Source organism: Trachypithecus francoisi, unplaced genomic scaffold, assembly GCF_009764315.1.
Source record: "Trachypithecus francoisi isolate TF-2019V2 unplaced genomic scaffold, Tfra_2.0 Lachesis_group3, whole genome shotgun sequence".
Lineage (NCBI taxonomy): Eukaryota > Metazoa > Chordata > Mammalia > Primates > Cercopithecidae > Trachypithecus > Trachypithecus francoisi.
In genome coordinates, this window is record NW_022681468.1 from 54,923,257 (window position 1) to 54,937,106 (window position 13,850).

The window sequence follows — 13,850 nt, forward strand, 5'->3', positions numbered from 1 at the left end:
ACAACCAACCTGATGTCATTTGGCTCACCAAATTCCTGAAAATTTAACTCAGTACAAGCCAGCTCTAGCATGCACTGTTCTATAAACATATTCTTTATGGACCAGGTCACATTCTGTACCCTTCTACCTCCACCTGCACTCTGCCTTTTAAGTCTGTTGATCAATGCTTTAGGTTGAGTTGGATGTATGCCCTGCTGTTATAGCTAACAGAAAGGTACAAATGTATTGCTTTATTATCATGAGCTGTAAACTGCCCAAATAGAAATATTTCCGCAGGCCGGGCACAGTGGCTCACACCTATAATGTCAGCACTTTGGGAGGCCAAAGTGGGTGGATCACCTGAGGTCAGGAGTTCGAGACCAGCCTGACCAACATGGTAAAACCCCATCTCTACTAAAAATACAGAGTTAGCCAGGCGTGGTGGAGCATGTCTGTAATCCCAGTTACTTGGGAGGCTGAGGCAGGAGAATCGCAGGAACCTGGAAGGCAGAGGTTGCAGTGAGCCGAGATCGCACCATTGCACTCCAGCCTGGGCAACAAGAGCGAAACTCCATCTCAAAAAAAAGAAAAAGAAATATTTCCCTGTTCTTATCTCTCAAAGGAAAGGTTATGGGTCAATTTATTTAAGGACAAGTTTTGGCTGACAGCCCAACTTCTTTTTTTTTTGCTCATTAGCAGGGTATAAAGCAGGTCATTTAATACAACTATGTAATATATATTTGTGACCACTTTCTTCTGAATGATACATTAGAAGGTTACGTTGTTCAAGGCAGGAGTTCAGTGAGTCCTCTTTTCAAGTTTTGGGGTATGTTTGAGTTTGGGGGGTTTTTTTGAGAGTTTTGTTTGCTTTGTTTTTTAATGCGTGGGGCGTACTACTATTCTACCTACTTTTAACATTGTCTTGGCTAAAAGTAAAGCAGACCCCCAACTACTGTCTGCCTGGGATCAAGGCTCTTTAAAGACCCAAATTACTTCCTGAGGGAGGGACAGAACTCTGCCTGAGGGTAATCGTTGAGGTCACCTTCAGGCAGAGGTGAGGCAACCTTTCTAGTCCAGCACTTTGTCCTCATTAGGTTTCCCCATTTTTACAAGTGATTTGTTAATCCAACTCCCAGCTGTGTTCATTGTTGAACAAAGAGGCTATGCCTTGAACTGGCAAGTTTTAACATTAAAATAAACGCCTATTCAAGACTCTTTTAGGCTCAGTCTGATTTATCATTGCTATATCCTCATCTCTAAGGATGGTGCTTAGCTTATGGTCAGCACTTAGTAAATATTTGTTGAATGAATGGCTGAACATAGAGTAGCTAAGAAAAACTATTTTTGAAGTGTTACATGAGGGACAGTTATCGATTCTGTAGATCTGGATTCTTCACCATGTATAAGCTTTAGAAGGTCCACAAACACCCCAAAATATTATATGAAATTCTGTGTTTATGTTTGAATGTGCAGTTTCCAAAGGAGACAATGCATAGGCTTCCCAAAGAGGTATAGTTAAGAAGGACTGCTCTAAATAATCTAAAATATTTTCTTAGATTCAGCTAGACCATTCAAACAATCGAGTGCTTAAAATGCAGTTTTATCAGAAATGTTTTTTTAATGTTATTACATCTATCAGCAGATGTTAGAAGCAGCCCATTAAATATCAGCAAAATGATGAGAGTTGCATCCTGCAAAGATGTTCTTGACAATATTGTTCATCATGTCACTCAGTGTCCTCTATGTAAAAGACCTCCCACCCACCTGTAAACACATACCTATACCAGGCAAATGTCTCTGTTATTACAGATTCATTAATCCTGTGCCCTTTTGAATCACTGGCTTATTTTTAATTTAGGTTTGCTGTGATTCACCCAGCTGATCTTGTTTCTATCTCCCATTGGCTATATAAAGTGCAGAGCAAAACCTAGCCATTGTATATAGCATGCATCTTACTTTTCCTCCTCATATTTTACCTTTGCTTCATTTTATTTTTGTAACTCACCTTTCTAGACCTAGCTGAGGTATTAATTAAAGGTAATACTTTTTTTCAGCTGAGTTAGCCATGCTTAGGACATACCTGTCGTCTTAAATTGATTTACATGCATTTTTTGAAAGATAACATCACAAAATATAAATTGTGTTAAATTTCAAAGATCAGTTTTAAGTCACAGCAAAAGTCAGAATTTGTTTTCTAGGCTCTAGGTTTTAAAAGTATAATTGTAACCTTGTTTTTTACTCCCTAAGGCAGCCAGCAGTTAGATTCCATTCATGTAACACAGTTGGAGAGAGATACCGTTTTAGTGTGTTTAGACAGTAAGTACTATTTTTAATTTTATTTTGCATATAGTACTTGATAAAGCAATTTTTTTATTCTATTAAACCATAATTCAAGATTTTCACTTTGTTTTACTGAAAGTGTTACTTATGTGTAATTTATAAAGGAAAAAAAATCACCTCTTATGGCTAAATATTTGAGCACCAAGGTAGCCATTTTTAAAGAAGTGTACATTTTTTAAAATGAGTGTTAATATTCAATATATACTGTAAAAAAAGAAAAGAAAATAATAGCAGAATTACCATTTACCAATGGAGGCACTCTTACAGTATTTTTTGCCATTTGGCATACTTGACTCAAGATAAATAGTTGAACGTTATTAAGAATATTATTTGATATCCATGTAAAATCCACCTATATCAAGTTACATTTATTTTAGCAGATTTGCATGTCCAGTCTTGACTTGTTTATTTTTTTTTTTTAAGAATTTGTAAAAATTGTAAATCTACAAGGAAAATTAAAATCAAGTAAGAAACTGGCCTCTGAGTTAAGTTTTGATTTTCGCATTGAATCTGTAGGTAAGTCTGCTTTTTTCATAAATCAGTTTGTGGTACTTATGATTATTAAAATTCATTCTGTACTTAGGGTTGTCTAGACCAGCACTGTCTAACAGAAATTTCTGTAAAGATAAAAATGTTCTACGTCTGTAATCCCAGCAGTTTGGGAGGCCAAGGTGGGCGGATCACAAGGTCAGGAGCTCGAGACCAGCCTGGCCAACATGGAGAAACACCGTCTCTACTAAAAATACTAAAATTAGCTGGGTGTGGTGGTGGGCGCCTGTAATCCCAACTACTTGGGAGGCTGAGGCAGGAGAATCCCTTGAACCTAGAAGGCGGACATTGCAGTGAGCCGAGATCATGCCATTGCTCTCCAGCCTGGGCGACAAGAGCAAGACTCCATCTGAAAAAAAGACAGAAATGTTCTGTATCTGTGCTCTTAAATACAGTAGTGATTAAACACATATGGCTGTTAAGCACCTGAAACATGATTAGTGCTACATTTTTGTTTTTTAGATTTTATTTCAAATTTTAATGTAAATAACAACATATGGCTGGTTGCTCTCATATTGCACAATGCAGGTTCAGACCATCATAAATCTTTTATTGTTTCCTGAATATTTAAAACTTGTAATCACTTTTAAAATTTCTGTTCATTATTCCCTTTGCTGCATTAAGTGAATTATACTTCCCCGATTCTTTCCCAATCAGGAAGGTATTTGTGTGATGTGATAACAGTGTTAGATATGCCATAATTCTTTGCCATGTAAGATTGTGGGTGGTGGGTGTTGATATTACTGCTTTTGGATCTATTTTTATGTAAATAGCTAGTTCTCATAGGACTTGTAAACTTTTATGCCATTTAATTTGCTTCCTTGTCAATGAATGTTTTACTCTCTAATACTCATTGGTTTTATGATGAAAGTTTTTACTGTTTATTATTGTTTGCATGTTCATTGATCATATGTCAGTATTTTCCCCAGGAGTGACAGAATTTGTGAAAAAAATCATGAGTGGAAATATTTTTAAACATTTCATGACGTAAGTCTGCCATATATCAAAGGCACTAAAATGAAGTTGGCAATTTTTATTTGGGCCATAAAAAATAGCATGTACTTTATAATTACATACTTTTAAAAACACGATTTTCATTACTTAGAAAGTTTTTTATTTTTAAAAAGCATTTTAATATGTATTTCTCAATTGGAGTTTTACCCTATCACAAAATAAGTTTGTTCCTCTGTGTGACATTTTACATGAAAAATAGTTTACTTATGATTGGGAAATTTAATTCATTAAAGCAGAAAACCTAAACATTTCTGTAAATGTCCAGACAAAAGGAATTTTGGAAACTAGTTTTTCCTTTTACTCCTTGTATTACATTTTTGTAATATAAATTTTTTTGAGAGAGATTCTGACATAGGAATCCTTAATTCCTCTTCACTTTCATTGAAACACACTGATACCTCAACTTTTTCAGATGTGCCAAATTATCTTCGTAATTTTAATTGTTACACAAAAGTTTGTTCCTAGGCTACCATCTTTTCTTGCCAGTAAACCTTGGAATAATTACAAGCATCCTCCTGGGGAAAAAAAAAATGGCTTTACAACACCTCTTAAAAATAAAATCAGTAACCGGGTTTTTTATTTGTCACAGTTAGTGAAACACATGTGATTTGCAATTGTCAAATACTTTCATTTTTATCGAGATTAATTATGTTCCCAGAACATTCATACATTAACTTTTTACAAAAAGTCAGTAGTCTAAAAAATAATTAATTTTCAGTTACTTTCTTCAATCACCTTTAATTATGCTTTTCTAAATCTGTCTGTAATACTTACTTATAATGGTTAAATACTAAGAATTTTATGTAAGAATTGACTCACAGATCCTAAATATTCAATGTGTGGTAAAATGTTGGATTGTGGGACAGGTTTATTTTATTTTATTTTTTATGTATTTATTTTGTTTGAAATCGAGTCTCACTCTTTCGCCCAGGCTGGAGTGAAGTGGCGTGATCTAGGCTTACTGCAGCCTCCACCTCTGGGGTTCAAGCAGTTCTCCTGTTTCAGCCTCCTGAGTAGCTGGGACTACACACACAGGCCACCATGCCCGGCTAATTTTTGTATTTTTAGTAGAGACAGGGTTTCACCATATTGGTCAGGCTGGTCACGATCTCCTGACCTCAGGTGATCCACCCACCTCAGCCTCCCAAAGTGCTGAGATTACAGGGATGAGCCACCGTGCCCAGCCAGGTTTATTTTTTAAAATTTCTTTTGTTACAGGGAAAATGTGAACATAAATTAAAAATGCTTGTTTAAAGCTACTTCTGAATATGTAACAGTATTTAAACAACAATGTTTTTAATGCAAAAACCCAGTTATATATGTTTTTATGATTTTATTCATTTAAGACAAAAGATACACTGTATGAAAGAAATGAATATGCCAACATCCACCTTATCTGAAGTTAGTTCATGTTTAAATGAATGGCTTTTGTATGTATCTTCGAAGACTTGCATAACCCTACCTCAGTAAATTACTTGAGTTTAGGCATATCTTAGCCACAAAAATGTTGAGAAATAATGGTCCAGACAGTGGAATTTTGCACTAGACACTCAAATAGGCTTATATTATCATTTATTAAAAATAGAGAAAATTTATAGTGAAATGCTCTGTGGTTTATATTAGTTTCACTTCTCCCTTATCATTTTTAGTATGCCTTCAAGACAGTGTGTTGGCTTTCTGGAAACATGGGATGCAGGGTAAAAGCTTCAAGTCAGATGAGGTAAGCCTTCTCAGATTACCTCCACTGACTCCCACTAACAATTTTAAATGTTGAAGCACTCATTGTATGCATTTCCTCTCTGAACCTACATTACTGTATTTAGTGCTTTTCATGCTATGAACTGGTAGAACAAAAGAGCCAGTATTTTCCCTTCAAATATGTTCACTTTTGTATCATAATTCAGAATTCTCAGTGGCCACCAGGAATTGCAAAATATAAGTGCACACAATTTCACTTATCTAATTTGTAATTTGTAAATGTGATTGCTAAGTTTGTAAAACTTTTCTAAATTTAATATGTGTTTTCTTTAATGTATAAATATGTAGCTGCTTTTTAAATATATTTTTAAATCTACATACTGGAGCATAGGACTAAGGGAAATCTAAGAAAATTGACTCATTTAGTAACTATTGAGTACCAGCTATGTTCAAGACACTTATTGTAAACATCAAATAAAACCTACTGTGTTCCAGGCACTTTACAAATATTTGCTTATTTCAGGCTCAAAATAACCCAGTAGAGGTAGATACTATTCATATTGCCATTTTTACAGATACAGAGTGGTTAAGTAACTTGCCCAGAGTTACATAACTAGTGAAGTGGAAGAGTCTGGATTTGACGGGTCTCTTTTAATCACTTCTACCTGAGATAATTAGGATACATTTCATGCAGGAGATGGGATTTGGGCCTCCAACTTGAGAGATGAGTCCTACTAGCTAAGATAATACTAACAGAGACATTTCCCATTTATGTGAGTACTTGTGTGATTCTTCTAACCATACTTAGAGCTCAAAAACTTCTTCTGTTTGCTTTTACCTTTAGTTTTATCCACACTCTTATTTATATATAAATGAATATTCCTATCTCTTATATGAATGCAGAATTAGAATGCTTCCAGGAAGAAATGATATAAATCAGCTGTCTTTAAATATATAGGTTTATCTTGTTACTGATACATGTCACTAAATGTCACCAAGTCTCTTCACTTGATGAAACCTACAGTCCTACTTATTATCATACAGTTAATTATTCTTAAATGCTATTTTCATTTAGTCACTCCTGTGATTAGAAATCTACAGAAGGTCCTTGTTTCTTACTATATCAAATATTGATTCCATTTCCTAAATATCTATTTTTAACTTATCTTTTTTTTTTTTTTTTGGAGATGGAGTCTAACTCTGTAGCCCAGGCTGGAGTGTAGTGGCACGATCTTAGCTTACTGCAACCTCTGCCTCCTGGGTTCAAGCGATTTTCCTGCCTCAGCCTCTTGAGTAACTGGGATTACAGGCATGCACCACCACACCTAGCTAATTTTTGTATTTTTAGTAGAGACGGGGTTTCACCGTGTTGGCCAGGCTGGTCACAAACTCCTGACCTCAGGTGATCCACCTGACTTGGCCTCCCAACATGCCAGGATTACAGGCATGAGCTCCACGGCTGGCCTATTTTTAACTCATCTTGTTTACCCTTTTTTCAGCTTATGTTCTCATCCTTCAACTTGGGTCTAGCTGAAGTCTTGACCTCTTTCATAAAGTCATACTCAGTCGTTCCAGTCCACAATGATTAGAACATCTCTGAACTTAATACTCTGAAAAATCAGCTCCAACTAGTATAACACCTAATTTACTTTCTGATTCAAGCTTATTAATTCTATTTTCCCGGGTAGACTGCAGATTCCTTGACAATCAGACTTTTTTTTTTTTACTTATTTTATATCTAAAATAATGTCTTAGTGTGGGTTCCTCTAAAAGTAGACCCTAAGACAAGGACTCAAATGCAGATCGTTTATTTGGGAATAGATTCCAGAAACCAAGTGATGGAATGAGGAATGGAGAATAAAAAGGGGCAAAAAGCCAATAAAGAACACATTAATAAGCTAGTTCCCACAAAGAGCAACTGGGGCTTAATCCAGTAGGGACCACTGAAGAATGGGGCAAAATACACCTCAGAACTGACTCATTTGTAGGTGAGGAGGCAGGAGCATTTATGCAGCAACTGCTACCCCATGTTGGTTAAGGCCTGCCCCCGGTATACAAACTGCGGGCACTTTGGGATAGCACCTGCACATGGCTGAGCACGCTCTGCAGCTTTGCAGAAAACAGACTATAGAGGGTCTTGCTCTGTTGCCCAAGCTGGAATGCAATGATGCGATCATAGTTCACTGTATCCTTGAACTCCTGCGCTCAAGCGATCCTCCTCCTTCAGCCTCCTGAGCAGCTAGGACTACAGGCATGCACCACTATGCCCAGCTAAAATTTTTTAATTTTTTTTTTTTTTTTTTTTTTTGAGACGGAGTCTCGCTCTGTGGCCCGGGCTGGAGTGCAGTGGCCGGATCTCAGCTCACTGCAAGCTCCGCCTCCCAGGTTTACGCCATTCTCCTGCCTCAACCTCCCGAGTAGCTGGGACTACAGGTGCCCGCCACCTCGCCCGGCTAGTTTTTTTGTATTTTTTAGTAGAGACGGGGTTTCACTGTGTTAGCCAGGATGGTCTCGATCTCCTGACCTCGTGATCCTCCCGTCTCGGCCTCTCAAAGTGCAATTTTTAAATATTTTTGTAGAGACAGGGTCTCACTGTGTTGCCCAGACTGGTCTCAAATCCTGACCTCAAGCCTTGTCCCCCAAAGGAGCTCTGCAGTCCAACAAACCTGTATTCAAGTCTTGAGTCTACCCATTATATGACCTTGAACAACTTATTTAACCACTTGGAGTCTTAGTTTCTTCTTCAATGATATGAGAAGTATAATGCATATCCCAGAGTTCTTCTAAGTAGAGTGCCTGACCCATACTAGATGTTCCATAAATGTGGGTTCATTTCTGATAATATGCAGTCAAAAAAACTTAACTGAAATTTCTTTTATTTGAGGAATTAAGTCTACCAAAAAGTATTTATTGTGTTAATAATTGCTCTATCTAAATTAATTTTAAATTATTATTAAGGCAATATGAAGAGTAAGATGTTACTGATAGGTATTTTTCTTTCCTAGGTTACCCAGGAGATTTCAGATGAAACAAGAGTTTTCCGCTTATTAGGATCAGACAGGTAATAGTTTGGTTGTATTAATTTAATTACCAAAGAGGTTCAAAGATCATACTCTTAATTATGCTGTCAGTCTGTAATTGTTTCAAACAAAACTCTTAGAAGCTCATTGACTTAGATAAATTTCTCTGTGTCTTTACTGAGAGAATTAGTAATATTTTAATAAGTTGACTAGCAATCTTTTATCAGTATGAGGATTGTCATTCTAGAGACATTTATATTCAACTGAGACAAAATGTGTTGGTATAAATGTTGATGTGTCCCTAGTACCATGAGAGCTATTCTGGGCCCCTTTGTTTTCATTTCTTCCTGGTGTGCTACCTTCCGTCAGCTATTAGGAATATGTACCTCCTGATGATACTTGCTTTTATATTGGAAAATGCCTGATTCAGTTTCTAAAGTTAATCTAAGTTAAAAAGAATTATGTGGTCTCTTTATACCCCAAATAAAAGACAAGTTGCAAAACTGTCATCTTATGAAAAAAATGTAGTAGCTGTAGCTTTTGATATCCAAAATCTACTGCCTACTTTTTTTCTTTTTTTTTTAAAGACGGTTTCACTCCATCGCCCAACTGCCTACTTCTATAACTAATAAAATACCTATTCCTTCCTCTTTTCCCACCAAAAGTTGTTACTAAAACAAAATTGGCTATAGTGGTATGCATTAGTCCTGAGACAAGGATTGGGAACCTCTGGTCTTCAGGTTCACATTGCTTCAGTTTTAGATACTTGAGGAAGGAGGGGGAAATGGAGTCATAACTCCAAAAAAATTGTGAAGAGAGTTTTATAGGAGAACAGAAATTTTTCAAAAAAGGATGACTACTTTAGTGAATAGAAAAGGTAAGCCCACAAAGCATGGCAACTTAGTGAGTAGTCCAGCCAACAAAAAGAGAATTTGAGAATCATCTGTTAAATAACTCTAGAACTAGAATGAGAGGCTCTTTGCTTTTCCAGGAAGGGCTGAGAAAAGAATTGTGGGCTGAGCGCAGTGGCTCACACCTGTAATTCCACCACTTTGGGAGGCCAAAGCAGGTGGATCACCTGTCTCTACTAAAAATACAAAAAGTAGCCAGGTGTGGTGGCGTGTACCTGTAATCCCAGCTACTCGGAAGGTTGAAGCAGAATTGCTTGAACCCAGGAGGCGGAAGTTGCAGCAAGCCAAGATCACACCACTGCACTTCAGCCTGGGCAGCAGAGCAAGACTGTCACAAAAACAAAAACAAAAAAAATTGTGGATCATCCATTGATGCTGGTGTAGATAATCCTTTAATGAGACCACACGTGAGAGAATTCAGCTTGGTAGGGGGTTGGCATCAGAGGCCATTTCTCTCGGTTCCTTGTTTCCTTCTACCTTCTCCACCCAGAGCTTTCTCTATCACTTTTCCCTTGCCCGTTCATATTCTCTGTCCACTCTATCACTATTTGCTCCAAAAAACTATTTCCTTCAGATTATTGCCTTGCTCTGCTTGTCTTCTTACATGGGCATCTCCTTGATTTTAAGATACATATCTAAACAGAGTTTTTGTTTTGTTTTATCTTTAAAAGTGTTTAAAAATTTATTTTGTTGCCAGGCACAGTGGCGCATGCCTATAATCCCAGCACTTTGGGAGGCTGAGGCAGGTGGATCACCTGAGGTCAGGAGTTCGAGACCAGCCTGACCAACATGGAGCAACCCATCGCTACTAAAAATACAAAAAAATTAGCCAGGGTTGGTGGTGCATGCCTGTAATTCCAGCTACTCGGGAAGCTGAGGCAGGAGGATCGCTTGAACCCAGGATGTAGAGGTTGCAGTGTGCCGAGATCATGCCATTGCACTCCTGCCTGGGCAACAAGAGTGAAACTCCATCTAAAAATAAAAAAAGTAAAAATAAAAATTATTTTGTTGCTTAAGTATAGATATTTGTGTCTAGGAAAAAAAAAAACTAAGCATGTCAAAATTTTAATAGCGGTTAACTCTGGGCAGTTGGATTATAGGTAATTATATTTTTCCTTTCTACTTTTCTGTAATGCCTAATATAAAGTATCTATGACTTTTTAAAAATGTTTTCATTATTAAAGTAATAACATGCTAATTATAGAAAATTCATACACTAGAAAAATAAGTGTTATGTGCAAATTTTTTCTCCCATTCCTCCTCTAGAAAATTTTTCTCTGCATGGGTATATTATTTTTTATTTTGTTCTCAAACTCTCTTCCCCACAATTAAAATGTTTGGAATAGCACTTGATTTTTTTTTTTCCTATCAGTCCTTCGGACTCTTTCTCCACTTTTGTTCCAGCAACTAGGGAGAGGGGCCCCATTTCATACTTTTTTTAAAAAGCTATTTCAAATACCTTGAAGAACAGTTTGGACGAGTGTCTCTTAAGAGTCCTATTTTATTCTCTTGGCTCTTCTTCCATCCTCTTCCTGTTAGTGTAAATTCCTAAAGTATTATATTATACCTTTTGTTGGCATAAATGAGTAAGCAAATTTTGTTTGTTGTTTTTTGTTTGAGAAGGGGTCTCACTCTCTCCACCCAGGCTGAGGCGCAGTGGCACAATCACAGTTTACTGCATCCTCAAACTCCTCAGCTCAAGAGATCCTCCTGCCTCAGCGTCCTGAGTAGCTGGGACTACAGGCGCAGGCTTCCACACTCAGCTAATTATTTTATTTTTTTGTAGAGATGGGGTCTTGCCATCTTGCTCAGGCTAGTCTCAAACTCCTGGGCTCAAGCGATCCCCCTGCCTCAGCCTCCCAAAGTCCTGGGATTACAGGTGTGAGCCACCACACCCAGCCCAGATATTTTAGTTGGAATAAGATAATGAGACTATCCCAAAATGTCTTCAATATTTTATATTAATCAATTCTTACTGTGTTTTAAAGCTGTAAAATGTAAAGCTGAATTTGATTGTGCATCTGTGATCATTATGTAATCTTACTGAAATGTGAACAATTATATTCTTTCCTAGTTTGATGTTAGTATTTGACGTATGAAATCTGTAGTTACTCTTAAACAGGCCCTTTGTTTTGGTTTAATTACAGGGTTGTCGTTTTGGAAAGTAGGCCAACAGAAAATCCTACTGCACACAGCAATCTCTACATCTTGGCTGGACATGAAAATAGTTACTAAGCAACAGAAACTGATCTCAAATGACAGGAAAATGAATATACTCCACTGAAAGGAAAAATAAGGAAACTCAATACAAACTGCACTATGATTTGCTTTAACTGTTATGGGTTATATTGCAAATGATCTGTACTTTAGGGTAGAATTCAATATTTTCTGCAGCTGGAAACAGCTAGTCTATCTCTTGCCACTGTGTGGTGGTTATATCAAGTTTGCTTAATAAAAGCTAAGAGACAAATAGTCCTCTAGTTCCAGGAAACACAGTCTTTTTTTTAAAAAAAAAAAAAAACAATAATGTTTGTAACAAGGGTGTCATGGTATTTTTAGATAACTCATGATTATCTTAAGAGAGATAAATTTAGTGATCATTTTATACCATGTCTTATTCCTTCTTAATGAACATAATTTGATAAATTCTCAAGCAAGGTTTTCACTTTTATATTGGCCATTCTGTATGTTTTTGTAAAATAGAATATTTAATCCTTATTTATTAATCTCTTGCTGGAGTGGTGTAATGTATCTAACTTTTGGCAAAGGAGGGTTGCAGAGCAGCTTAAATTTTTTTATAATGTATAAGATTTTGTTTATCTTTTAAGAGTAGTAAAGTACTTTGAGTGTTTGGGGTTCAACACACACATGCAATTTTGCTTAACAAAAGTATTTTATAATACAGTTTCATACAGAATTACCTTAAAAGGGATTTTTATGTTTTCAACTACAGATAGTTGTAAGGGATCATACAGAAGATATTGATGATAGTTGAAATATTCTTAGAAGGGGTGTGTATATCTAGGCGTGTCTACCATGTGTATGTATTCTTGACAAGCAGTATAAAATACCTGTGATTTTTCTTTACATTAGGGATAATGCATAAGGAATTAATCTTCATATATATTATCATCCCTAATGTAGAGGGGAGAAGTATTTAACTGCCCATGATATGTATTTTACTTATACTATGCCAGAGAGAAAACTGTAATTACACATGTAATCTTGGGTTTTTCACATACGTAGGTATTCATTTTGAGTAGGTTTAAGAAGAAAAAAGATCTTTAAATGAGTTGAATTCCTGATGGGATAGTATCATTAAGTATTTAAAAGCCAGTATTCTAAAAATAATAAAGGGTAGGGTCATTTTTTAGTTTGTTTTTCTTTTGCTATTGTTAATATTCAAAATTAAAGTGTTACATTGGTACCTGTTGTCTTAATGCATTTATTGAGAACAGCATTGAGATGATGAACAAGGGGTTAGCAATAGCAAACTATAGAATTATTTTGACTAATTAAGAGGAAAACAGTATAAGTATCTCATTCAGTATTTAGCAATTCTGTAAAATAAGTATTACCTCCATTTTTCAGATGAGGAAATAAGGGTTTAGCAAGGTTAAGAGATCTACCCAATTTACACAGCAAGTTAGCAGTTGAGCCTGACCATGAGTCTTCTGACTCTGTTCTTTTCACTATGCAATATGCAAACAATAAAATGTTATACAAATGGAATATAAAGGTATTTATTCTTTTAAAATGCATATATGATATGATTTCACTAAGTGTGTGGCTGTTTATTTTGGATATGTTAAGAATACTGGATACGGTAGATGACAGGGGGACCATTCTCGAAACAGAGGACATTTACATGATGGATAAGAAGGCCAGCATCCTCCTTTTCTTACTGAATCCTGGCAGCCAGATCTTTAACATTCCACGACGGAATACTGAAGAGTCTTCTCTGTGAAATCGGACCAATGCAAGTGAAGAGGCCTAATTAAGATCTTGATGTCAGCCATGTCCCGGCTAAGCTGCCCAGCTACATAACACTACAGTGAAAATCATAGTTGGCATGCCCACTAGCCCACGCATTGTGTCTAGACCTTGCAGTTAGTCTTTTAGTCCTGTGCTCTTAAAAATGAGCAAACAACCAAGGATTACAAATAAATGAAAGAGAAAAAACAGTCTAGGGAAAACACTTAGAGGAAACAGACTATGAAGGGTAAGGAGAACATCAAAAGAAAAAGTATTTTCAGAAGGATGTTGCAACCATGAGTCAAGGGCAGGGGACTTTTAAAAAGTTGGGTTTCAAAAAAACAAAAAGAGCTCTTAGAAAATA

General features: G+C 36.4%; 1 protein-coding gene across 4 annotated transcripts in view; it reads left to right on the forward strand.

The window, feature by feature from the left end:
* Positions 1–13,243, forward strand: part of MAP4K5 (mitogen-activated protein kinase kinase kinase kinase 5) — a 116,472-nt gene extending 103,229 nt beyond the window's left edge. For all 4 annotated transcript variants that reach the window (XM_033188081.1, XM_033188082.1, XM_033188080.1 and 1 more), the window contains 5 exons: positions 2,227–2,295; positions 2,743–2,835; positions 5,532–5,602; positions 8,586–8,641; positions 11,659–13,243. In XM_033188081.1, coding sequence (XP_033043972.1) covers positions 2,227–2,295; positions 2,743–2,835; positions 5,532–5,602; positions 8,586–8,641; positions 11,659–11,746 — 377 coding nt within the window. In that variant the 3' untranslated portion in view covers positions 11,747–13,243. The remainder of the gene's footprint in view (positions 1–2,226; positions 2,296–2,742; positions 2,836–5,531; positions 5,603–8,585; positions 8,642–11,658) is intronic.
* Positions 13,244–13,850: the final 607 nt, after the last annotated feature.